At 38.7% G+C, this 23,688-nt stretch overlaps 1 protein-coding gene across 11 annotated transcripts in view; it reads left to right on the top strand.

The window, feature by feature from the left end:
- LOC111589009 (nesprin-2) overlaps positions 1-23,688 on the top strand; it is a 110,448-nt gene that overhangs the window by 41,724 nt on the left and 45,036 nt on the right. For 9 of the 11 annotated variants that reach the window (XM_055015853.1, XM_055015854.1, XM_035943609.2 and 6 more), the window contains 26 exons: positions 4,034-4,204; positions 6,335-6,490; positions 6,642-6,883; positions 6,989-9,026; positions 9,126-9,460; positions 9,566-9,710; positions 10,858-11,058; positions 11,345-11,604; positions 11,686-11,836; positions 13,067-13,210; positions 13,309-13,440; positions 14,624-14,806; positions 14,945-15,082; positions 15,498-15,683; positions 15,954-16,076; positions 16,318-16,500; positions 16,846-16,950; positions 17,744-17,845; positions 18,380-18,457; positions 18,708-19,154; positions 19,413-19,510; positions 19,615-19,762; positions 20,300-20,407; positions 20,953-21,105; positions 21,505-21,705; positions 22,436-22,528. In XM_055015853.1, coding sequence (XP_054871828.1) covers positions 4,034-4,204; positions 6,335-6,490; positions 6,642-6,883; positions 6,989-9,026; positions 9,126-9,460; positions 9,566-9,710; positions 10,858-11,058; positions 11,345-11,604; positions 11,686-11,836; positions 13,067-13,210; positions 13,309-13,440; positions 14,624-14,806; positions 14,945-15,082; positions 15,498-15,683; positions 15,954-16,076; positions 16,318-16,500; positions 16,846-16,950; positions 17,744-17,845; positions 18,380-18,457; positions 18,708-19,154; positions 19,413-19,510; positions 19,615-19,762; positions 20,300-20,407; positions 20,953-21,105; positions 21,505-21,705; positions 22,436-22,528 — 6,321 coding nt within the window. The remainder of the gene's footprint in view (positions 1-4,033; positions 4,205-6,334; positions 6,491-6,641; positions 6,884-6,988; positions 9,027-9,125; positions 9,461-9,565; positions 9,711-10,857; positions 11,059-11,344; positions 11,605-11,685; positions 11,837-13,066; positions 13,211-13,308; positions 13,441-14,623; positions 14,807-14,944; positions 15,083-15,497; positions 15,684-15,953; positions 16,077-16,317; positions 16,501-16,845; positions 16,951-17,743; positions 17,846-18,379; positions 18,458-18,707; positions 19,155-19,412; positions 19,511-19,614; positions 19,763-20,299; positions 20,408-20,952; positions 21,106-21,504; positions 21,706-22,435; positions 22,529-23,688) is intronic. The other 2 variants (XM_035943611.2, XM_035943614.2) reach the window with 2 other exon arrangements.

Here is a 23,688-nt window from a genome sequence, read left to right as displayed (position 1 = left end):
CATGTAACTACTTAAATTTTTTTTTGCAAACATTGTGTTTTTACACTACTCTGCATATGAATTACTGATATTTCACGATGCTGAATCTGTCTTCCAACAACCTGCTCCTGTCAATGCTACTTTTGAGCCATGGGGCATTTATTTTGTTGATCCAGTATGTTTTATTTTCCTCTGTCTCTTTTGTCATCTCCTCTCAGCTCTGTGGAAACAGACTGTAATTCACCTAATTTGGGGTTTTGTACCGAATCTAGTACAAACCATTTATTTTTGGAGAATGTCAGAATAAGAGATCACAATTTTAAGCCTATTTTTGTCTATTTTTCCTGATGGATCTATACTTGACACATGATATGAAAATCGAATGATTCTTTAAGATTTCTAGCTGAACAGTTGACATTGTGATTAAAGATCCCATTCTATTCCTATTCCCATCTTACCCTTTTGAACAAGTTAAGGCAAGTCTAACATGTAAAAAAGACTTTGAACATTCAGCTCGGAATGTTGCAGATGTTGCAGGTTATTCATTCTACCATGCTTATAGTACTTCAGGTTTTAGGCCTGTTCCAAACAGACTGTTTCACTGTCCTGCTCCTCGCATGATATACACAAACCAACCATGCACAACTGACACAACTGAAACTGACTGAAGGTTTGTCTGTGAGTGACAGAATCTGCTTGGTGTTGTTGTTATTTATTGCACGTTGTAGAGTTGTTTGTATTTTTAGTCAAACATCTGAATAGGACTTATAGATTCACTGCTTTCATGATCATTATAGTTTGCTAAAATGTACAAACATTCAACTGAGCAGCTAAACAAAGTGTAAATGAAACACAAGTCCAAATTCAGTTGTGTTTTTTTAATGTCGATGAGTCTCCCAACAACCTGTGCTGTCACAATAGTGTTTTTCTTTTTTTGAGAGGTTCAGTGCTTAGGCCTTAGTGTGGAGATCAGGATTGGGACTGTACCTACCGAGTGGCAGAGATGAGCCCAGGAAAGGGGGAGGAGGAGCCATTTGGGGGCAGAACTTGTCGTGTTGTAACATCACAACACGCCCCAAACCTAGACAGCTTGTGCAGAGACAGTTTCTGATCTATGGAGAAAGGAAGGAAAAACAAGAATAGTCTTGTCTCATATTTTGTGGGTCTTAAGATTAGCTGGGGGCATATAATCATGTTCAAAATCAATTAATAAATGGATTTTGCATAATACAGCCCCTTTAACTGGTGAGCCACCAGGACATTCTATTAAAAATTTTCAGATTAATATTACTGATGTCTAATGTGAAGTTTTTAAAAATCATTTAGAAAAAGCAAAAAAAGAAACAGAATTTTAACTTGACACATTTTTAACTTGTTAGAAAGATGTGACCTTTCTGCTGATGGAACCCCCAGGTGTCTCAGGTGAATCTACTGTCCCTGCTTTTTAAAATTGCACTTATCAAATTTCTTTGACATTTACAAATCAAAGTCATTTCCTTATCTTACCCTCAAGCTAGAGAGCGTGTGTGACCCAGATATTACTCACATTGTGGGGACTAGAATCTACTTACACAGTCACATTATGGGGGCTTGTCCTCATCATGGAACAAAAGGCAAGACCAGATAATAAAAATCTTTAAATTTTAAGGTGAAGACATTTTTTAAAGTTTGGTGTAAGGTTAGGCACAATTTAGTGAGAGGAAGAAATAGTAGGAAATGTGAAGTAATGTAAAGTAAGTCATGGACACACTATGTGTGTCTCAGTAACTGTGTTACTGACATTTTGCAACAGTTTTACCCTAACTTGCACCTTAAGCCCAACCGTATTTTCTTTTAGTACATATATTCCTCTCACCATTTTCCATTTCCATCGATCCATCCATTATCTATACACCGCTTAATCCTCATTAGGGTTGTGGAGGACTGGAGTCTATCCCAGCTGACTTAAGGTGAAGGCAGGGGACAACCTGGACAGGTCACCAGTCTATCACAGGAATACACATAGATACAGACGAGAACACTCACACCTGAGAACAATTTACAGTTATCAATTAACCTCAGCATGTTTTTGGACTGTGGGAGGAAGCCAGAGTACCCAGACAAAACCCATGCATGCACAGGGAGAACATGCCAGGCCAGGACGTGCACCAGGTATCTTCTAGCTGTGAGGCGACATTGCTAACCACCAAGCCACTGTGCAGTCCATTTGTCATTGGTGGTTATCACTGTCGCCTCACAGCTAGAAGGTCGCTGGTTCATGTCCCGGCTTTCCCGGGATCTTTCTGCATGGAGTTTGCATGTTCTCCCTGTGCATGTGTAGGTTTTCTACGGGTACTCTGGCTTCCTCCCACAGTCCAAAAATATGCTGAGGTTAATTTATTATTCGAAATTTCCCATAGGTGTGAATGTGAGTGTGATTGTTTGCCTGTATATGTAGCCCTGCGACAGACTGGTGACCTGTCCAGGGTGTCCCCTGCCTTCACCTTAAGTCAACTGGGACAGACTCCACCCCCCTTGCAACCCTAATGAGGATCAAGCGGTGTATATGTGATGGGTGGATGGATGTCATAATTTTGCTAAACTCCATTTATATATTTTTGTTTTTGTGATTTATTTTTTGGAGCATCATTATATTCATCATCTGTGAATAGAATTTTTTTTTGAGTGATAAATGGATTAAATTGATGCTGTCTTGATATTGCCGTGTGTTTTACACAAAATGGGTTATAAACTGGGTGTTGCAGAACAAATTGATAAAATACAGCATGCAACAAAACACAAAATGTAGAACAGTGAAAATAAGCTTTCCTAACATGTTCTATTGTTAGATCATGAGTAGTGACAAGAACTGGCTATCAACAAACTCATTCAAAAGAAAAATTAAAACAAAAAATAGAGTTTTTCTGACATTCGCTTCATGCCTATGCTAACCCTACAGCAGCACCAAAGAGCATAAAAAAAGCATCCGGAAAAACTAAAGAAGTACCACTTTTCTGACCAATAGACCAGGCACAGTAACAAAACAGAATTCGATTATTTCCTGTGGAGTTGTTATAGTTTCTAACTGCTTCAAAGATTGTTTGAGGAATATCTCTCTACAACAACCTGCCATTATCCTGAGTAATAACAGCATGCCTTCTCCCCAGCTGACATTTGTTTCCAGTGATGACTGCTGAGTGCACCAAGATATGCTGAGTCCCGAATACCTCCAATACTTACACTACGTAGTTATGTGTAAAGGAGAATGTTGGAATCAGCCTCTGCTTTGATGAGATTAATTTTAAAAAGGTGTTCTTTAGAAGTCATGTTGTTATTTTAATATTGAAAAGACAGTGCTAATATCATTTGGAATGTGTCTGGTGAACTTGGCTGTTTTGCACTTTTATATAGAGGAAGTTATTATTCAATGCCATTTCTCAATTAATTTAGCAAAATAAAGATGTACGTCCACATTGATAGTGATAGTGAAGTACATATTAAGATCATTTTAACATCCTTTAAAAACTTCAGTGAGTAATTCTTCAGAATATTTTTGACCAATTTCACTTTGAAAGATAAACAAATAAATATCATACATACTTGGTTGTGATACGCTTGCCCTTAAGTGCCAGATATTTTCTTTACCCTGACAACAGGTGTGAAACCTGCAGCATGTTTCTGCTCCGCCTACACCTGCTTTCAGTACACACTTTCGTCATGCCCAAGATATTTTAAAAGACACCTCCCCACTTACAATCTAGTACTCTAGCAGTTCATGTAAGGTTTTGGTGTTTGTCCTGTCTAACCAAGTTATAAGAAATCTGTTATTTCTTGAAGAAGCACGAGAGAGAATTTTGTAGAGGAATAGAAGGAATTCTTATTCCTCAGGCGAGACTGCTCCTTACACAGTCACATTCTTGTGTAAACTGTACTGACTCGCTCAGCCACAGTCAACATAGTAACATTTACTACCATGGAGGAGGGAAAGAACAGGAAGTGCTGTTATTATCTGCGGACAAACACAGGCAAGAAGAAGTCTTAAATGTGACACCACCCCTGTCCTGTGTGTGTGCAGCCTCAGAGCCAAGAAAGCATGGAGCCCGAGAGGACAGCGCTGTGTCTATCAGCTGGTCTGGCTGCTGCTGAGACATCAGGTGGATCAACAAAGTCCTCCAAACACAGGTCCACCATGCAGGATATTTTGTCTGAGATCCAGAGCTTGGTGGAAAGAAGTAACATAATAAATGTGAGTAGAAACTGGGTTTGGTGTTCATTTAATGTGCTTGCTGCACCTGTCTCAGTGTTAGATTTACTAACTCTGAGACGGATGCAGAGTTAGTAAACTGTAACTGAACTGACTGGAAGAATTAAAATAAAAACATATGAGGAAAAATAAAAGATTTAAAAAGGAATTCTACACAAAATTGTGATGTTTTTCCTGGTTGCTGCATGCTTATGCTCAGCTTGCAGCAGCTCCCAAGGCTTTTATGAAATAAATTACCGTTCAAAAGTTTGGGGTCATTTAGAAATATCCTTATTTTTGAGAGAAAAGCAGTTTTTCAATGAAGATAACATTAAATTAATCAGAAATACAGTCTAGACATTGTTATTGTGGTAAATGACTGTTCTAGCTGGAAACGGCTGATTTTTCATAGAGTATCTACATTGGGGTATAGAGGCTCATTTCCAGCAACCATCACTCCTGTGTTCTCATGGTACAATGTGAAAGGTAATTGTGTTGAAAGGCTAATTGATGATTAGAAAACCCTTGTGCAATTATGTTAGCACATGAATAAAAGTGTGAGGTTTCATAGAAAACATGAAATTGTCTGGGTGACCCCAGACTTTTGAACGGTAGTGTATATAAGGTAGAAATAAAGCTGATTAAGACTGTTCTGACTTCTTGGTGAAAAGAAGTATTGTCTTAGATTTGATTTTCAGCTTGTTTTAATTGTAAAAACGTATTTGCGTTGCACGGGACAGTGAACAGATAAGAGTAGCAGTGTTTTGATTGATGTTTGTGTATTCCCCTGATGCCGCTGACAGGAAGGTCAACAGGAAGGATCTATGAGATACAGTGATTTCCTGCTGGGTCATTAGTGGCCCTAACTGGGCACAGTACTATCACATGCACTCTCGTAGCTTCTGTGCTTTTGTGTGTTATTGTACAAATCCAATGGGTAACTTGTCATGTTAGACAAATGGGTCAGTCCATGTCAGTTCAGACAGAATTCAGGAAATATGTTGCTCCACCATCTCAGATTTTGTTCATTTTCGTCACTGTGCTCACTGAGGCTATTAACTAAATTCTATAAACATTTTCACAGATTTTTGAGAATTTTATATTTGTCCATACCAGGGAAATTCTCTATTTGACATTTTAGATTGAAAGCCATACTTAGCGAGATGATAATTGGACATACATTACAGTACATTGTTTGTATTGTCTTCTCCTCCTTACAGTGCTTGGAGCTGGAGACAGAACATGTATTACTGACATCAACAGATATTATCACATGTACACCACTTAAACAATGCAGCTGGCCCACTTGAGAGCAGCATAAACTTACCCCTTACACCATGGTTGTCTTCATCCTCAGTGGTGAATCCATCCAGTACTTACCATCATACACATGGGCTGCATCATTCAAGTAGCCTCCATCCAATGATATCTGTTGCATTGGATTTCTTGGTTTCAAGTCCCATCATCCACTACCACTGCATCAATGCAACTATATTGCACCACATCATCTACGCAGTGTTTAGAATTTCCACACAATGTTATTAGGTCAGCAAATTAGCATTATTAAACCAAGTTACCTCGTGTATTTGCTACCACCAAAAGATGTTCAGGCTTTAAACCACAGAAGGCAGAAGTCTGAAAAGAAATAACAGAATGACAACAGATGACTTTGTTGCTATTCATACTAATCCATCTGATTAGTGAAAAGCCCAGTGATTGACTAAATTCTGCCATCTCAGGCTAGACTTTCTAAAACCTGAACACTGAGTCAGAAGGAGTTCAGTGTTCATATAGTAAAAGCAATAATAGAGTTTAACAGGTCAAAGATAAGCACAGTTCATAGTATATTTGTGAAGGTATATATAGCCTATATTGAATGCCCTTTAACTGCCTCTAAGTGAGAAAATGTGTTGAAATGGGAAATTGAGTGATGAACAATTTTAATGTGATATCTACGAATGCACTAAGAGTTTTCTCTTAGCACACTTTAAGTGCTATATTGTGGAAACTTAATGTGGAATTTTATGATACAACATACCCAGATTTATGTGTGCCATGGCATTTTTAAACTTTAATTTCCCACTGATATTATTTTGTTTGTTTATGTATTTATGTTTTTCTTTTTTTTTATAGAGAACACCGCACATTGATTTAAACTGGTACCTGAAGTCCTCTCTTGGTGAACCAGAGATTAAGCTGGTACGGACTGTTCAACAAATTTTGGCATGTCGATATCAACCAGCACAACTCAGTGTCACAGCTATGACCAAACAACTGGGTGAGGCTGAGGTAAGTACAATAGTTCTATTTACTTCTTTTCTCAGTTGTCACTACTGCACTTTGCAGCAGTATCACCATTTTGGTAAATAAGGTAAAATTAATACAGACTTTATTACATCGTGGTATTAATGTTAAAAACTGTCTAATCTGTTTGCTGTAGGAATACAGGCGCTGTGTGCAGCAGCAAGTGGCTACAATGAAAAACATGAGTGCTACTGTGGTTTGTGACCCAAATGCCTTAAAGAAAGCTGAAGGTCAATGGAGTGCTGCACTACTCGATGCCTCTGCCACCGTGCAGGTTAAAGCTGCACAGCTGGATCAGGTCAAACAGTACCACAGACAGATGACGATCACCAGAGCTTTTCTGGAGGTTTTAGCTGCTGAGAAGGAAAAAATGAGCTTGTGAGTAATCTTGTCATTTAAAAATAAGCTATTCATAGCTCTAGTATAGTTTATATGTACTTGACATGCACTACACTAATGCTCTTTTATTGTGGATTTTGTCAGAAATGCTTTGGGAAGCAGTGCCCTTCAGGCTGAAAAACTCCATGTTCTGTTGCAAACCATGGAGAGGAAGAAAGGCATGATGGAGGACCTATTCCGATCAAGCGGCCAGTTGTCAGTCCACTTGAGTGATGCTGAAAGTTCAGGTGCTCTTCTCGCTCAGCTTGGAGATGTTCAGGAGGAATGGAGGCTTCTAGAAGGAAGTATCAAAAGAGCTCTGCGGCATGCCTCAAACGCCACCTGTCAGTCCTCACTTCTTTTAAAAGAGGCTGAACAGCTTAAAGACAAATTTGAATCTCTTCAGTTATCCACCTGGGAAAGCCTTGAGAGTAAAAGTGCTTTAGAACTAGTTTGTCTGACCACAGACCTAAAACTGTATTACCAGCTTTATCGGCATTTACAGTCCCAGTCAGATGCCCTCATCAATTTTTCCCTGGGTCAGAAAGAGAAGGATGAGATCGAACATTGTCTTCAGGGATTGGGGACCTTGCTCAGTGTCACCAAGACGAAACTTGACTCCTTCACAAATAGCCGTGGAGGCAATTATTCGTGCAAAATCAACAAGCAACTACAAGATTTGATAGTATGGGCCAAGCAGGCAGATAACCATATCTCTGTTGGGGAAAAACTAGCTCTTTTCCCTGAGGAGGCCCGTATTCAGATTGTTGAAATGAAGAAATTTCAGACTGATATTTTGTCTAGACGATCTAAGATGCAAGTACAAGTTGAAGAAATAAAAGATGTAGCCTCCGATATGGAAAAAGAAGAAAGCGACCAAGTATTGAGGACAGTAGAAGATCTATATCAAGCTATCACTGACAGCTTGGATCATGTTCTTGACACCATGAAGAAGAACCTCAATGATAGAGAGAAACTGTTGTGCGAGCTTGCTAGCATGGATGCCTGGCTAGCAGAGACATATGCTAAAAGAGACCCCTGCACCCATGTTGAGAATGTTTCAAAAGCTGATATTAAAAAACTAGAGAGTGAGCTAAAAAGTCACAAACTAACCACAGTGGAGATAGAGACGCAACTAAAACTGCTGGAGGGTATGTCAGAAAGTTGCAAGAAAATAGCCATCGGGTTGAGTCCAGGAGAGAGCCACTACCTTGTCAACAGACTTTCAGGCCTTTGGACAGAATTAGATGGGTTGCTAGCTCATGAGAAAGCCACCAGCTGGGAATTAGAGGAGCTAATTCACGAACGGACCTCTTCAGATGAGGAGTTATCTACCATTCAGGCAAGCTTAAAACAAATTTCGGATGATTTGGATCAAGAGAAGTTCCCTTTGACACAAGACACCCTTTCAGTGGTTACAAATTTGAAACACATGCTAATGGAGCATCAGTGTCAAGTCCAGGAGCTTCAGCATTGCCAGGAAACCAAGCGGAGCCCCTTGCTTTGCTCCATTGGGGAACTACAAGACAGGTGCAAAGCTCTTAGTAGGAATGCCTTTGAACAAGAAAAATATCTGCACCTGAGGAAACAAATGGAGGAGTCAAGGGACATTGTCAAAGGGCAAATCCAGCACTCCCAAAACAAAGCAGTCAGTGTGGGTGAGAGGTTTAGACAATGCCAAGCACTCCTTGTTGGACTTCCGCTTATCAAGACACAATGTCAAGAAGCAGCTGATCAACTGGAGGTCATAGCTCAGGAGTTGCAGCCATCTGAGCTTAGTTCAGAAAGGGAGAGGATTCACCACACTGTGGAAACTTTGGTCTCCTGGGAGAACTCTGTCACAGATGACATCAAAAACTTAGAGACCAAGCTCCTGTTAGGTCTGAAATTTAACTCTGAGCTTCCTGCCTTAATAGAGCAGTTGCAAACTATAAGACTAATCCTGGAGGGAGCCAAACCAGTCATTCCAGAGGAAAAAGCTATAGATATTGTACTACAGCAATATTGGGTAATTTGGAGAAATATGGAGTCTGGGATGCGAGTGTTGGAAGGTCTGGGCCGGAAAGAAAAAATGAACCTGAAAAACTACAAGAATCTGTATTTTCTTAGAGATACAGTCATGCGAGAGTGCCACTCGTGGATGGTAAGCTTTAACTATTAATACTTTGTGAAACTTTGCAACTCATCTTTCAAGGATTTTTTTTTCTAAACTTTGTCTGATCTTGTATCATGTTTTCAACAGGTCAGTCTATCCCAGGCTAGAGAATCCTTGAAAGATTATCAGTGGGCTGCTCAGGGAGCAATAGGCTTTCTTCATAATGCTGAAGCAACCTTCTTATCAGCTCCTGGAGGGTTTCTGGATTGTACTGAGGAACAAAGACAGACCCAGCAGGCTTTAGAAACCCTTGAAGATGGATTTCAAGCACATATTTGCCACCTTGTGGAACGGGTACCCCAGCAACCCTGCCTCTCCCGCCCAGAGATGGAGCAACTCCACATCAGCATCGTCAGCCAGTTGCTGGTTGGAAGAGCTGTGCTGGAGGCTCAGGCCCAACTCAGGCTGGAGACCTTGCAGAGGTACTGGGCTCTTAATGACTCCCAGAGGCACATTCCTATTTATAACTTTTGTCTTTTGATGTGGTTGTGTCTGCATTTGTATGTTAATATTTTTTGTTCTCTCAGGTGTGAAATAAGACAACAAAGTCACAAAAAGTGTCACGAAGACATCCGACAGCATCTTTCAGGGTTTGAAGCCAGGCTTTCAGAATGTGCTGCAGAACAAGTGGGGTCATATGACAAATGCGTTGCCCAGCAAAGAAACGTTAAGGTAAGTTAGTTACCAGGCTGTTTTGCAGATCATGACTAAGACTACATACTAGATCTACTTCAGCCTTTCATTTTATAGATTTTACATTTGTTAGCTGTTTGGCATGCTTGCTGAATAACTGTAGGGATGGCAATGCCAGTTGTCTAATCCAGACTGAAATATTTCAATAGTTGTTTGATTGTCATGGTATTTTGTGCAAGTAGTCATGAGGAAACTACTCTTAGGGTATACATTTTACAAAATTCTGCCTTGGTGATCTCCTAACAGTTGTTTTTGGCACCACTAGCAGGTTGGCAACTTTGGCATTCATCAAAATAGCATAACAACTGCGAGGTAGCTTCCAGTGATATTTGGTTCAGTTATCTATTATGCCAAGACAATGAACTCCTGATCTTTTCTCTGTCAAACATATGTAGTTTTGAGTGAATTGTCAGACATCCGTGTCCTCCTTGAATTGTAATAAGTGAGGGTCTGTCCAATGCTTTTAATTTTTTTCTTCAATTCGACCATCAAAATGAAGCTAAAGAAAAATGGACTTGAAATTTTCATAACTTTAGAAGTAGATAATTGTATATCTGTTTTATTTTTAATTGTTCACTTTTGTATTGTTGCCTCAGAATTATTATTACATTTTTGAAAATGAAAATTAAATTTTCTTATTGTGGTTGGACACCCAGGGGAGGCTACAGTTAGCTACAGACCCCATGGTGCTGTCACATTGTGTAGTACATCTGACAATGCAATAATTTATCAGCTACCCTATTTTGGCTTGGGCAAAAATGTGAACATTTCTCATAGACTGAACCTAGCGTATAGCTGTTGTTGTTACGTTATGCAACTGGATTATGTGTTTAGTGCTTTTTAACAATGTTAGCTGACATGCTAAATAAAGATGGTGAACACCAAACCTTTTACTCAGTAAACATCAGCACGTTGCTTTAGTGACTATGTTGTATGTTATGCAGACATCATCATTTCCTTCACAGCAGCACTGTGCTCGAGTGCAGTTGCTATGCTGGTTCTCTAGTCTTGTTTTAACCTGTTTGGAATATGACATGTATCTGTATCTGTATCAGTGCCATAGGAATGTCTCGAATGTACAGAGAAATAGAGCCACATTTAAACCTTATTTTGTCTTTTTATAAAGCTTCTGATGGAAGATATTCACTGCCTTGCTGGGAAGATAGAGGACCTGAGAGCTGCATGTCCGATGCATGGTTGTGGGGTTGGAAAGGATGGTGAGCTTGGTGCTCTCTGGAGACGATGGGTATCATCACGACGAGGTGTCGGCCTCCTGATGGCACACACAGAACAGAGAGGAGAGGAATGGAAGGACATTACTACAAGTGTGAGCTTTTCTGTCCACAAATCCTACACAACAAATGAAATGATCAAACTTTTTTTTTCTTTTGAAACTTGTTTTCACTGCCAAATTCAGTTACAAAACTGAATAACTAAGGAGTCATTACCTGTCAGTCAACTTATGGTAGAGTCACAAAGCTGACACTCTCTGAAGAAAAGGTCACTATATGATGTAAATGTTACTGATTTACTGATTTATGTAGCTGTGTTATGTAACTGATTGTGAAAGTAATGTACAAAAATGATTTCCAATTCAATCCTGTGTCCTTTAGATGGAGCAGTGTTGCAGCTTTTTGACCAGTCTTCAGGCTGAGGTTCCAGACTCCTCCACTGTGAGCTTCACTCAAGATGAACCCCAGGAGCTTCTCGCCCAGGCTGAGGTGTACCAGGCTGGTTTAGAGCAGGAGCAGCAGGCTTTAGCGTTCCTGGAACATCAACTGGAACACGCCCTGAGCTTATCTACTTCCCAGGATTTCATCAGCCCTGGACCTATAGGCAAAACCCTGGTGAAGATCCAAGAGAATGTCAGGAGGTGGGATTTGTGTTTAATATACATGTGAAAAGTGATTACTCATTTATATCAGAGGTTCTGAGAATGCACTGTTGTCCACAGCTTGAAAGAGAGAAACCTGCTGGTTGTAGCTGCAGCCCAGGCAGAGGAGAAAGAGAGACAGCAAGTCCAAGAGGAGATAGGAGAGGTTGAGAAACACATGCTCGCCATTCTCCTGGCTCTGGAAGCATGTTCAACTCCAAACAAAAGACAGGTCGGGCTCATTTTTTATGTCTCAAAAGTTTAGAATTGAGATTTTACAGAGAAGCAGATAAAATTCAATTCAATTCGATGCAGTTTTATTTATATAGCGCCAATTACAATTCAAATTGTCTCAAGACGCTTTATAGAACCCATATGCCTGAAATACAGTCAAACATAAAACAGTAAAATTTGAGCTGTAATTAGATCTAATTTTATGGTATACTTAAAACAGATTTGCTTTAGTGATTGGGTTTGTCTGGAGGTCTTCTACAGTCCAGTGAGAAATCAGAAGCCCTTTCAGACATGCTGTCCTTTCTGTTAATCTGATGGCATCTGAGTGTGTCAGCATTCTGTCTGAATAAGCACTTTTGTCACTTTTCCATAAAAGTTGTGATGCCCATCCTACCAGGTCAGACCTAGTAACATTTATATGTCTTTTTAAACATGGCACAAGTCTGAACTGCATGTGTCCACAGACCACACGGAAAATCGGTAATCGATTGCAGACCATGAGGGATTTTTTCAAGAGCTAACTGGTCAATTTGATGAATCAGGGGTACAGTCATAGACTATTTAAAAGATGAACTTAGCTACAGTCACATCACCTATTGCTTTGTGAGTTACTGTTTTGAGGCCTTGAGTTTGCCATTTTGGCTGTTCCCTTTTGGTTTTTTGAAACTGGATGTGACTAGTGAGATATGGGTTTGACTAAAATCTTGAGGGCACCATGCATGCCCATATACTAGCAATTTGTCAATCACAAAGTAGCCCTGCTCTATCATGAACATCATGCTGTACTGAAGAAGACTTGAAGCTAGTGATTTGAACCATAAACTCATTCCAAAAATGTCTACTGAAATAACAAACCAAATGACAAATAGAGTCATTTTCCTCATAGCCTCTGATGCAATTCAATTTTGTTTTTGCAACCAGAAAAGTCGCTTTCTGCTGGCCAGTAGAAAAGAAATGTAGGTTTAAGGCACTTCTGCATTCGCTTGACTTTTCAGATCTGTAAACTACATCTAACTTTTATGTTGATTATATTGATACAGGGAATGGTAAACTGCCTCTTTAAAAGATAGAAAATACTGAACTCTCCCTTCAACCTTTAACTGAAAAATAAATTTAACTAATTTGAAAAGGAGTTCGGAGCTAAACTTCTGACCCTGACTGTTAGTCTCATTCTGTTTTCTGTATTTCCTCTCTTTCCAAATTTTTTATTGCATTTTCACTCTGATAGGAGCTCAGGGAGGATTTGTCCACCCAGAAGACCAAGCTTAAGTGTATCATGGACAGTGTACAGAGCCGATATGCAGAGATTCCCGCTGATATTGGAAGGCTGATACAAGAAGTTCAGCTGACTCTACAGAGAGCAGAGCAGAAGGTGAAAAGAAACAGAACTAAATCCATTCTTGATGGAGCACAAATTATCTCCCCCAAAACCTAACATGTTTTGGGAATGTGTATGTGTGTGTTCAACAGCTCATGGAGAAGAACAGCCCAGTTGCAAAACTGGCAAATAGAGTGATTCAGCTGGGTTCTGGTCTGGAGAAAGTGAAGGAATTACTGGAGCAGAGAAATCCAACAGTCAGTGAAGCACGAAATGTCCTTAAGGTGTGTATTTTTTGCTGTCTGCTGGCTTCAATGTCCATGTGTGAGTTTTACTTAGACCTACTGGTCAATGGATACTTGTCAGTCTGTTTTAGATCCAATTTTTTTTTTTTTTTAAATCTTTTGAAGCACTTTTTACTCACTTTCACCCTTTTTTGTTCCCTCTCTTTACCCATTGATAAAGTATCCCACCTTTTGTTTTTAAGCAGTTTTTAATTTTACATTTGATTTGAACAGTTTACCTAAGTGACTATGAGCTATAATCTGATTTTACACACAGCTGGCAGCCACTAATTAATACTTCCACTAGCTACAGCAAAATTAACTAGTAACTTTATTTGTTTAGGACAGTTCATACAGCAATTGAACTTAAAGCACTTGAATCTATATACTGCATCAGATGCTCTTACCTCCTCTGGCAGAATACAGAATTTCTGTGCGCCTTAGTGAAACTCTGGGGAACATGTAAGAGACCAGAGGATTTTGAGGTATCCAGTCAGGGCAGATCTTACCAGCTAATTAGATAAATAGTCAGGACCTAGTCCTTTAGGCAATGTAAAAGCTAAAAGCTAAGTCTTAAAACATCTTTTCTGCCTTCAGTTTTGCTTACAAGACATTGCCGCATTTGGATTATCTGTAGTTTGTTTAAAGAATTCTTTGGGAGGCCCGAGAATAGAGCATTACAGTAGTGATACTGCTAGAAATAAGTGCATACACAACAGAAAAGGTTGTACGCAGGCAAAAGTTCTGAGATGGTAAAATGCATTTTTCGTGATGTTTCTCACCTGTGTTTCAAAGGCGAGGTCAAAGAGAAAGGTGACACCAAGGTTCTTTGCTTCATGCTTTTTATTCACAGCAAGCTTTTGAAAATGAGCCCTGAGGTGAGTCTACCTTTTGTTGGCACTGAAGATGAGCATCTTTAGAAAGTTTTATGGCATCCATTTATTAGTGTAACAGAGGCAACAAGACATTTTCTCAATCATTGACACAGCTATGAAAGTCACAATTCAGTGGCTAACTGAAACCACAACGCTATAAGCTTGACAATTGACAGAAATCTGACAATTAACACAAAATTACAAATTTGAAATAGCGAGACCCCCCCCCCAAAAAAAAAAAAAAAAAAACAAAAACTCTGAAAATCCCCATTATTGGTTATAACATGCTTAAACTGTTTGTTCTCCAGCATGTGTGGGATGAGCTGGATACATGGCACAGCAGCCTGATGCTCTTGGAGAACGAGGTGCAAGATCTTGCAGAGGAACTTCCGGATCAAGCCCAGCTTCTTACCGACCAACTCACCCAGCCACTGCAGATCTACCAAAATGCCTCGCAGATGGCTGAGCACCGCACTGCCTTCCTCAGCAAGGTGAGACTTATTGTTGCTACATACTTGTATAAATGTACGGTACATGCTCCGTATATTTTTAGGCTCATCGCACTGCTTGGTTGAAGGTAAAATAGCACTCTGCCCTTTTGCATCTTCTATATTCCTTCTTTATGTTAGATTCCAGCCTGTCTTCAAGAGTTTGAAGACATACTCAGCAGTGCCACCTGCTGGTTAGGAGAGGCCCAGTTGTGGCTCAGTACTCCCTGCTTGTTCACAACAGCCAGAAGCCTCCAGAATCATGCCAAGTCCTTGCAGGTCAGTGACTCAAGCACACAAACGTCTGTCGCTTACTTCTGTGACCCATATCAACTAATTTCATATTCTTGAGTATATGTCCTTCTGTGGATATCCTCGTGTTTTATGTGAATTTATCCTCCATATATCTGGTTTGTACTGGACCTTTATTGTAACAGTATGTCCTTATTCTGGCATGTGTTCATTGACGCCTATGTTACTGTGGCAGGTTTTTCACACCTCAACGGCTTGCTGCATTTTGCTTAATTCATATTATTTGTTTTGATATTTAATGCATTCATTTTATTCATTATTTAACACCCATTTTTAATATAATTTTCTCTGTTCTGTTTCATTACTACTTCCTGCTGTATAACATCCACGACCTTAGCCAATAATGCTAAAGATTCATTTTATTTAAATTTCTGAATCACAGTTGGTGTTGGAAGACTCCGAGAGGATCAGTCACACACTTCAGGACTTCAGGCCAGTGCTGGCTGAGGTTTCTACTGTGTGTGACATGAGTAGCCAGGAGGAGAGACTGACCCAGACTGACCGACAAGTCCAGAAAATGCAATGCAATGTCCTTGAGCCCCTGGAGCAGCTGCTGCAGGCTGTTGCAGTAAGAGTGTTACAAAGATGAATCCCACACATTTCAGTTGTCAGGTTGTTAGTGACCCCAAATGGCAGTGAGATAAAACTGCTAGATGTTTTTTCTCTAAAATAGTAACGAAAGTAATGTGAAAGAAATTCATAAGTGAACAGCTACATAAAAAGAGCTCCCCTTTAGATACACTGATGAAGGATCTACAGTTTACAGCTTACAAAACACTTTAAATTCTAAAGATGCATGCCAACTTCCTGAAAAAATTGCTGGCAATTTCTGTCTCAGATGGTGGAGGAGATGGAAGCTGAGCTGAAAACTATAGAGAAGAATATCTCGAAAATCAAAACGATTTTATCCTCTGTGGACATCTCCAACATAACTCTAATGGAACATCTTCAAAACCGAGAGGTAAAGCAACACAGTTGTGGGTCTTATTTATAATTTTTTTTTTTTTTTTTTTACAAATACTCTGCATAACAAAACACTTAAATGTATACAAATAATAGTATTTTACTATAATATGAAACAATTCAGACCAAAATAAATATGGGACAAATAACACTTATTTACGTGGCAGTGGAGCACACATGGATGCTTACAATTTGTATTGCGCTCCAAGCTATTTAAGGTAACAGTTAACATTTTTAAGGTGATCCTGGCCAATGTGCGGTCAATGCAGAGGACACTGGAGGAGATAGAGAAATGCAAAGGAGAGCTTCACATCCCACAAGAAGCAGAGGAAAGTTTGCTGGTCTTCTCCAGAGCCAGACTACTCCTGCAGCCGCTCGAGGAGCTGGAACAACTCACCCAGCAACAAGCATCATTGCTGGAGGTACAGCACAAAATATGAATGCCACAACACATGGAAAACTAATGATTGTTTTCTGTTTCTGTAGATCAGAAGGGAGGCTAAACAATAGGTGTTTAGTGAGACATAACAATGACAGAACTTATTTTGCTGATGTAACTTCACACTGAATTGTGAATCAAGGCTCAATCAAAAATGCTTCTTGCCAGCAAGAAAGAACTAAAGCCAAAATTTGTATCTTTATATGTCTTTATTTTTGTATCTTGTTATTGGCACCAGTGTGCTGATCTTGTCAACCTTCAACACAACCTTCAGTATGTTTTATTCAGCTAACTTTTGTCCCTTATTGTGTTCTTTTTTCTAACATAGAACAAGATTAGAGAGGAGGAAGGAAAAAGTAAAGATCCTGGCTTTACCATAGCTGCTGAAGTGATGCAGGAGCTGGGCCGATCTCCACATAGACGCTTAGTCCAGGTAACAATAATCACAATCGTAATACAGAACTGCAGTATGTCACTTTTTGTTTTAACACAGTACAAGACTTCTACTGGTTGCTGAATTTTAAAACTACTTTGAAGCAGGGACGTCTAATAATGCTGGCGAAATGTTTAAGGAAGTCGGGCGTAGTGACTGTTGCCCTGTGTTATCTGGGATTAGTTGGGCCTGCCTCTTAAAGTTTGGTCCAAAAAATATAAATCTCAAATAAGAAAATAATCTAGTGGACTGGGCAGGCTCAAAGAAATCCTACAATCTTATTTTTTGGGGGATTTTTTTTCTTGTCCTGCTGTGCATACCCAGTGATTGATAAGCTACATTGGGTATGTTTTGCATGCAATTTATAGTAAGTTTTAACAACCATCTGGACCAAGTTTAACTGAATTAGCTCAACTTTGATGTTTGTTGAATCCCATTTAAGGTACTGATATAATCTTCCCCAAAAAATGAACAATCCTTTTCAGCAAATCGATATTCACTATACTAACATGCATTCCACCATTAGACCCCATACATTCAATCATATTTATCAAGTTCCATATAAAATGTAGAGAGGAGAGATGGAAAATGCAGCAAGAATGAATAGATTGGTTACTAATGGAGTCCTACTGGTACACATCCTAGAAAGAAACACTTTTTAATTGATATTGCTTGAACACTGCATTAAGGCAACATCATATGTAGGATAATAGCAAAAGTGAGTCATTAGAAAGACAATTGTTGATCCATTTTAAGCACAGTCTTGATCATATATTCACCCTGTCACTTAAAGCAGGAGGCTTTTGAGGTGTCTTATTCAGAGGAAGAGGAGGATGAGGAAGACGAGAGTTGTCACTCATCATCCTCTGACACACTAACATGCAGTATTCCAGAGGTAAATCTGAGAAATGATTACATCACATCAGGAGAGCATGCGTCTGGGTGCCTCTGTCGTTTGGGTTTCATTCCAAAGTGTCACATTCAGTGCCATAGAAAGTGTTATCGGTCAAACATGCCGGTCACTGACAGAATTTACCTCATCTATACCCTCAAAAACAGAACCTTTAGCCCATATAAACTCTAGGCATTTTGGACTGAAACTCAACATTTCTTGGGCTACCATTTCTTGGATTTTTTCCACCTTTATTTATATTTTGACCCACCTTATTTTCAACTTTAACACTGCTTCTTTTTCCTGTGGTGTGGAAGAAATAAGCAGATTTTTGCATGCTGATATAAAGCTGTGTGAAGGAAGTAGTCGCATCGCCTGGTAAATCCACTCTGGCACTGTCAGAAGCAGCTGCTTGAAATATGTTGCTCCACAGAAGCCTTTCCTGTCATACGCACACCCAGAATGAGAATGGCACATATATATTCATGTGTGCATGGATTGAGTTTGCATATGAAATTTGTACCACCAATGTGTTAGGACCTGGAGGAGACACTCAACCTGTCCGATGTGCAAAGTGAGGATATGGCTGAAATAAAGCTGTTGTCAGATGTTAAGGTAAATACCTCTTTATTTTTCGAGATGTATTTGTTTAAAATATTTGTTGCATTTCTTATGGAAAGCTAGACTTCAATAGTATATCTTATTTTTTACATCAGTGTGTTTATTTCTTTGGGGTCAAAAGACACATATACTAAGTGTCTTTTATGTCTACGATATGCACATACAATAGGAATAATTTGAGGGTTTAGGCCTTTTCTGTTCTTATTGAATTGAATATTATGATGTCTATTTGTTTGTCTTTCAGGAAGTGGAGCATTTGGCTGAGCAGTTTTCTTCGGAAATGGAGATGAGTTCAGAAAGTGCTGAAGCCAGGCTCTTGTCTATGAAGCCTGGGGTTGATACCAACTTTGGATCTAAAAATGCTGAAAATGTATTAATAGAGCTGGACTCTGCTGGCAAAACTTTCAGTCCTATAACTGTGACAACTGAGTCACTAAACACTGCCACCATCCCAGCAGCTGAAGACCAGTTTGTAACTGCTGCTACTGACCAGCACCATGAATCACCAAAACATGAAACTTTACACACTGTCCCTCAAACAAAGTGCCCTCAGGCAGCTGCTGCTTTGGAAGACACAAGACTGATTCCTTCGAGACCTATAACCCCATTCACTTCCAAAAGAGCATCAGATGAGTTCTTAGAGGAGGAAGTTGAAGACCTATGTTTGTCCACAGCTCCTCATCCGGATCTTGTAAGTATCTGAGAATGAAAGACACCATTCAAAATGACCAACTTTTCATCCATCACTTTTTTAAAGTAGAGTATTAACCAGTCAGTGATGCCTATATATGAAATGAATCAAAGGATAAAGCTTGATTGATTACATGTTACAGATAAACTGACTCTGACTAAAACCCTAAATATTAATTATGTGGAAGAGAAAATTGCAGTTCTTTTTTTTTTTTTTTTTTTTTTTTTTACTTTTCCCTGTAATCACTTTAATGTACAGGACACGTCTAATAGTCTGAAAAGTGAAGTCAGCTCCAGTCACAGACGACTGGTGGAAGGATCCCAGCAACCACAGGAGTTTTCTGAGATGCCAATCAGGTAAAAGACTACCAAAAAAAAGAAAAAAGTCCCTTTTATACTAAATTATGAGTTTTGCTACTCCTGTGTACATAACATACTCAGGCATATTGTTTGTTCCTTAGCTTGGCTGAATGCAAAGAGGATGACAAGGAGTCAGAAAGGTGGAACCAACTTCATTCCCAGATCTCTAAAAAACTGATCACTTTGACAAAAGTTAAGGAAGAGCATCAAAGCCTGATCAGTGCAGACGATGGAGGGAACAGTGAAAAGGTAGGAAAATACAGAAGAATACTGACATATGTGTCTTATTTGAAGGGGTTGATTTAGATTTTTAAGGAAGACTGAGTCTTGGAGGATGTAGGCAAGGGGTGAGACAGGAGCTCAATGACAGAGGCAAAATTATTTTTAAGATATGAATGCTAGAATACCAACTCATCCATGACATCTGTTACCAGGGCAACAGTTGACTCAACCCTTGAAATGTGCTGACAGTCTTTTCATTTTCATATCTATACTGTTGCCAGTTTTACATAATGAAAATGACTCATAGCAGAAATCTAAAAAAAAAATGTATGATATTATTGTTGGAATTTTTATGTGTACATGCTGGTAAGTACTAAATATGGCAATAAAAGCAGTATGCTGTTTTGCAGGAATCAAATTACTGTTCTCATATAAATAAATACAGACAAATGAAGTAGTAGTTTTAACTCCTTGCACCCTGCCTAGATATAGCCTCCATGCAGTTGTTCTTTTTGCCTCCAGCTACTGTTAAACTAATAAGTACTGCTTTCTGTTTGTGTTTAGGTTCCAGAAAGGGAGTTGATATCAACTGGATCTTCTTCTGCAGTTCTTCAGCGGACACATGAATCCATCACCATGCTAAGACAAATAGTATGTGTAGTTGAGTCTGAGGTTATCTGCTTGTTTCTACTCAAAATAACTTGTCAAGTCAGCTTCTTAATATAGCAAAACAAACATTGACAAAATTGATGTCCACCGTCAGACACATAAAACCATGTAAACAAATTAAAAACAAATAAACCATTACAACAAACGTACTCCAAACCATTGGAGAATTACAAGTTTAGCCATTAGTACTGTACACTCACTTAAAAACTGAAATTACATTAAACCAAAATAGTCACTGAGTGAAAATATGTTTTTCACTTGGATTTTAAAGCTGGAAATGATGTTTAGGAGCTTCCACTGAGAAAGCCTAGTTGGCTCTAAGTGCCAGTCTAGATCTCCCAGTGATTCATACATAACAATTCAAAGGAACCAATCTGATCAACTGGCAGCTTGGGGCTTCCTGTTTCATTGATCTTTCTCAGAATCAGACCTTCTGCTTTGAAAATATATGACTGAATTATTCTGATATTACAACTTACCATTGTGTTTATGATAGTGATAGTGAGTGATTCTGAGTGATAGTGATGATCATGTTTAATATTCCTCAGGTGAGTGCTACAGGCAGGTCTACAGGTGTGAAGAAGGAGTTACATGAGGCTGTACGGAGAGTCCTGTTCTGTCTGGACTCTTTGACTGACCTGCTGTTGACTCCTGGTGGTTCTGGTGAAGATGATTCTCAGCTGAAGCTGCTGCAGCAAGAGGTGACACAACATAATGCTGTTCAACTCACGCATATGCAGTATTACCAGCACAACTGTACATTTTTGGTTTTCAATTGAATCTACTGCATTTTTTAAAAAGTCATATGCAGGGAAAGTGATAAGAGAAGGGGTGACTTTTTCTTTTTCAGAATCAGAATCAGAAATACTTTATGTTTGGTTACTCCCATTCAAAATCAGAAATATGAACAGTACAAAATATATAGGTCAACATACAAGTACAAAATATAAACATAAGTAGAAAAGTGTGATCTAAGATATAAACATGAATAAAAAATATGTCCTAAAATTATAAACATATGTATATTTTCTTTGGATATGGATTTCCACTTTTTCACTGTTCTGCTTTTGCTTTTTCTGTTTGTCTTCATCCCTGTGCAGTGTGTATCAGCTGAGCTGGAGACTCTAGTGGAGCTGCTGAGTGAAGTAAAGTCAGAGACTGGACCTGCACTTTCAAAGGACGAACCAGATGCTTACAGCTGTTTGACCTGCCTTCAGGATTGTCTTCATACAGTCCAGCTGGTCTTTACCTTCCCCCATAATCAGCTCACTGAACATCCAGCCATCAAGAACCAACATCAGGTCTGAAATAATCAGTAAATTATATCAACTCTTGCAAGTGAAAACTTCAATTAACCATATAAATTCTATTGTGTCACTAAGAAACTAAAATTAGGTATAGAATTCTAGGGAACCAAGAAAACGAACATTTTGATGGCCTATATACAGCTTTAGGCAGGTTGTTATCTTTATTATTATTATTCTGTTCCTGTAAATATTTTCTAAAGTACTGAATATTTTTTCTGAATCTACTATAGTGATTCTAAATACTAATACAACCGTTTGTGTCCCATACACTTCTGATGTGTTAGGGGGTTCCTACATTGTCCGAACCAAAAAGTTTCCCTATGTTACATACAGTAATACAGTATTGGTCTACTTTATATTATCCGTTTTATAGTTAAACTTTGTACTTTTTTTTCCTACATTGCCACTGGACATACTGCATGAAGTATCCATTATCCATTGTCTGTTACACTATATCCGTTGCAATATACTTCCAGTTACTTTACAGATTTAAATATTACACAAAAAAACATAGTCATTTAATGAAATATGATGATTGGCTAGATCATCATATTGATGATTAACCTAGAAACATGTAACATTATTAAACTGAGCTGTCTCTTAACCAGGTCCGACATTAAAAATGCTGCTTATGCACTATGTTAGTATAGTAAAGGTATGTTAAAAATAGTAAAATAATACTAACTACTGGTCAGGACCAACACCGTATGTTTTCCTCACTTAGGAGCTCTTCTCCATCCAGCCGTGTCTTCTGGATGTGGTTGAGCTGGGACAGAGTGAGATCTTCCCTCGTCTGAACGATGCGCCGAGTTTGGAGGTAACCACTGCTGCACAGCCTTCTGTATGTGTTGAAGCATGTTTACATTTCAATATGTGTGTTGATATTAAAGGCTTAGTGAATATGTATCTTGTCTCAGGGACTCCCATAACATTATTACATTACAAGGAAATACCTCATTTAATTGCTAGTACTATAAAAGCAAACCATAGATTGTAGATCATTTCTTTCACATATAATCAAATATCAGATTTAGTGACGTATGCAGAGTGATGAATCTGGCCAAAATGTTATTTAACTGTCTGAACATCAAGCAGTTGCACAGCATTTTTAGCTCCAGTTTCATTTTTCCTTACTATGGGCTAATTTTCTCTGCAATATTAAGTCCTGCACCTCTGTTGAAACAACCATGGCTGGAAGAAACAAGAACTCAACAATGTCTTTTGTGCAGTATAAAAAAGATAGAATGCCATAAATCATTAATTAAAAAGGAAACACAAGTTGAATTTCTTTCTGGAATGGAATGGAATCCGCATGTACAACATTTCCAAGTTCCCGCAGATGTTACCAGTACAGTACTGGAAAAAACAATGGCTTTACACACTAGAAATATTTTATCACTTATATTTTTACAGTCTCATATAAACTCTTATTTAGATTTTATTTTCTCATGCCACTGTGCACATCAACTCTAGAAAGATATATTACCATGCTGACTTCCTGCTTGCAAGCATGTTTTATTTTCTCTCATTTTCTCTCATTCTCTTTTGTCATCTCCTCTCTGCTTTGTCTAAACACCACCTGCATTTTACTTAGACAGACTTTATTCATCCACATCCACAAGGGAAATTTTGTTACCTGAAAAATCCTAAAATTTTTGTCATGTGACTTGAGGGCAGTTAAGTTAGTCATGACTTTCCTGTTGTGCAAAGGAGGACTGAATTTAGTTTTTTGATCTTGTGCGAACTGTTTATTTTTTTTGACAAATTATCAGATGAGACATGTAGAATAAAGTGAATTTGATAAAATATCACAATTTCACACTTAGACACGTTTGTTTTTGTCAGTGTAACATTACACATTATTACTTCAAAGACTGTTGAACATTCAACCAATATCAAACATCTGAGGAAGTCCATGGCTCTAATAAGTTCTGTGTTTTTGTTGATCGTTTTTACAGATGCTTTGGGGTTAAAAAA

Source organism: Amphiprion ocellaris, chromosome 12 (genome assembly GCF_022539595.1).
Source record: "Amphiprion ocellaris isolate individual 3 ecotype Okinawa chromosome 12, ASM2253959v1, whole genome shotgun sequence".
Taxonomy (NCBI): Eukaryota; Metazoa; Chordata; class Actinopteri; family Pomacentridae; genus Amphiprion; species Amphiprion ocellaris.
The sequence above is the reverse complement of the archived record's forward strand: the minus strand, read 5'-3'. Positions and strand labels throughout refer to the sequence as shown.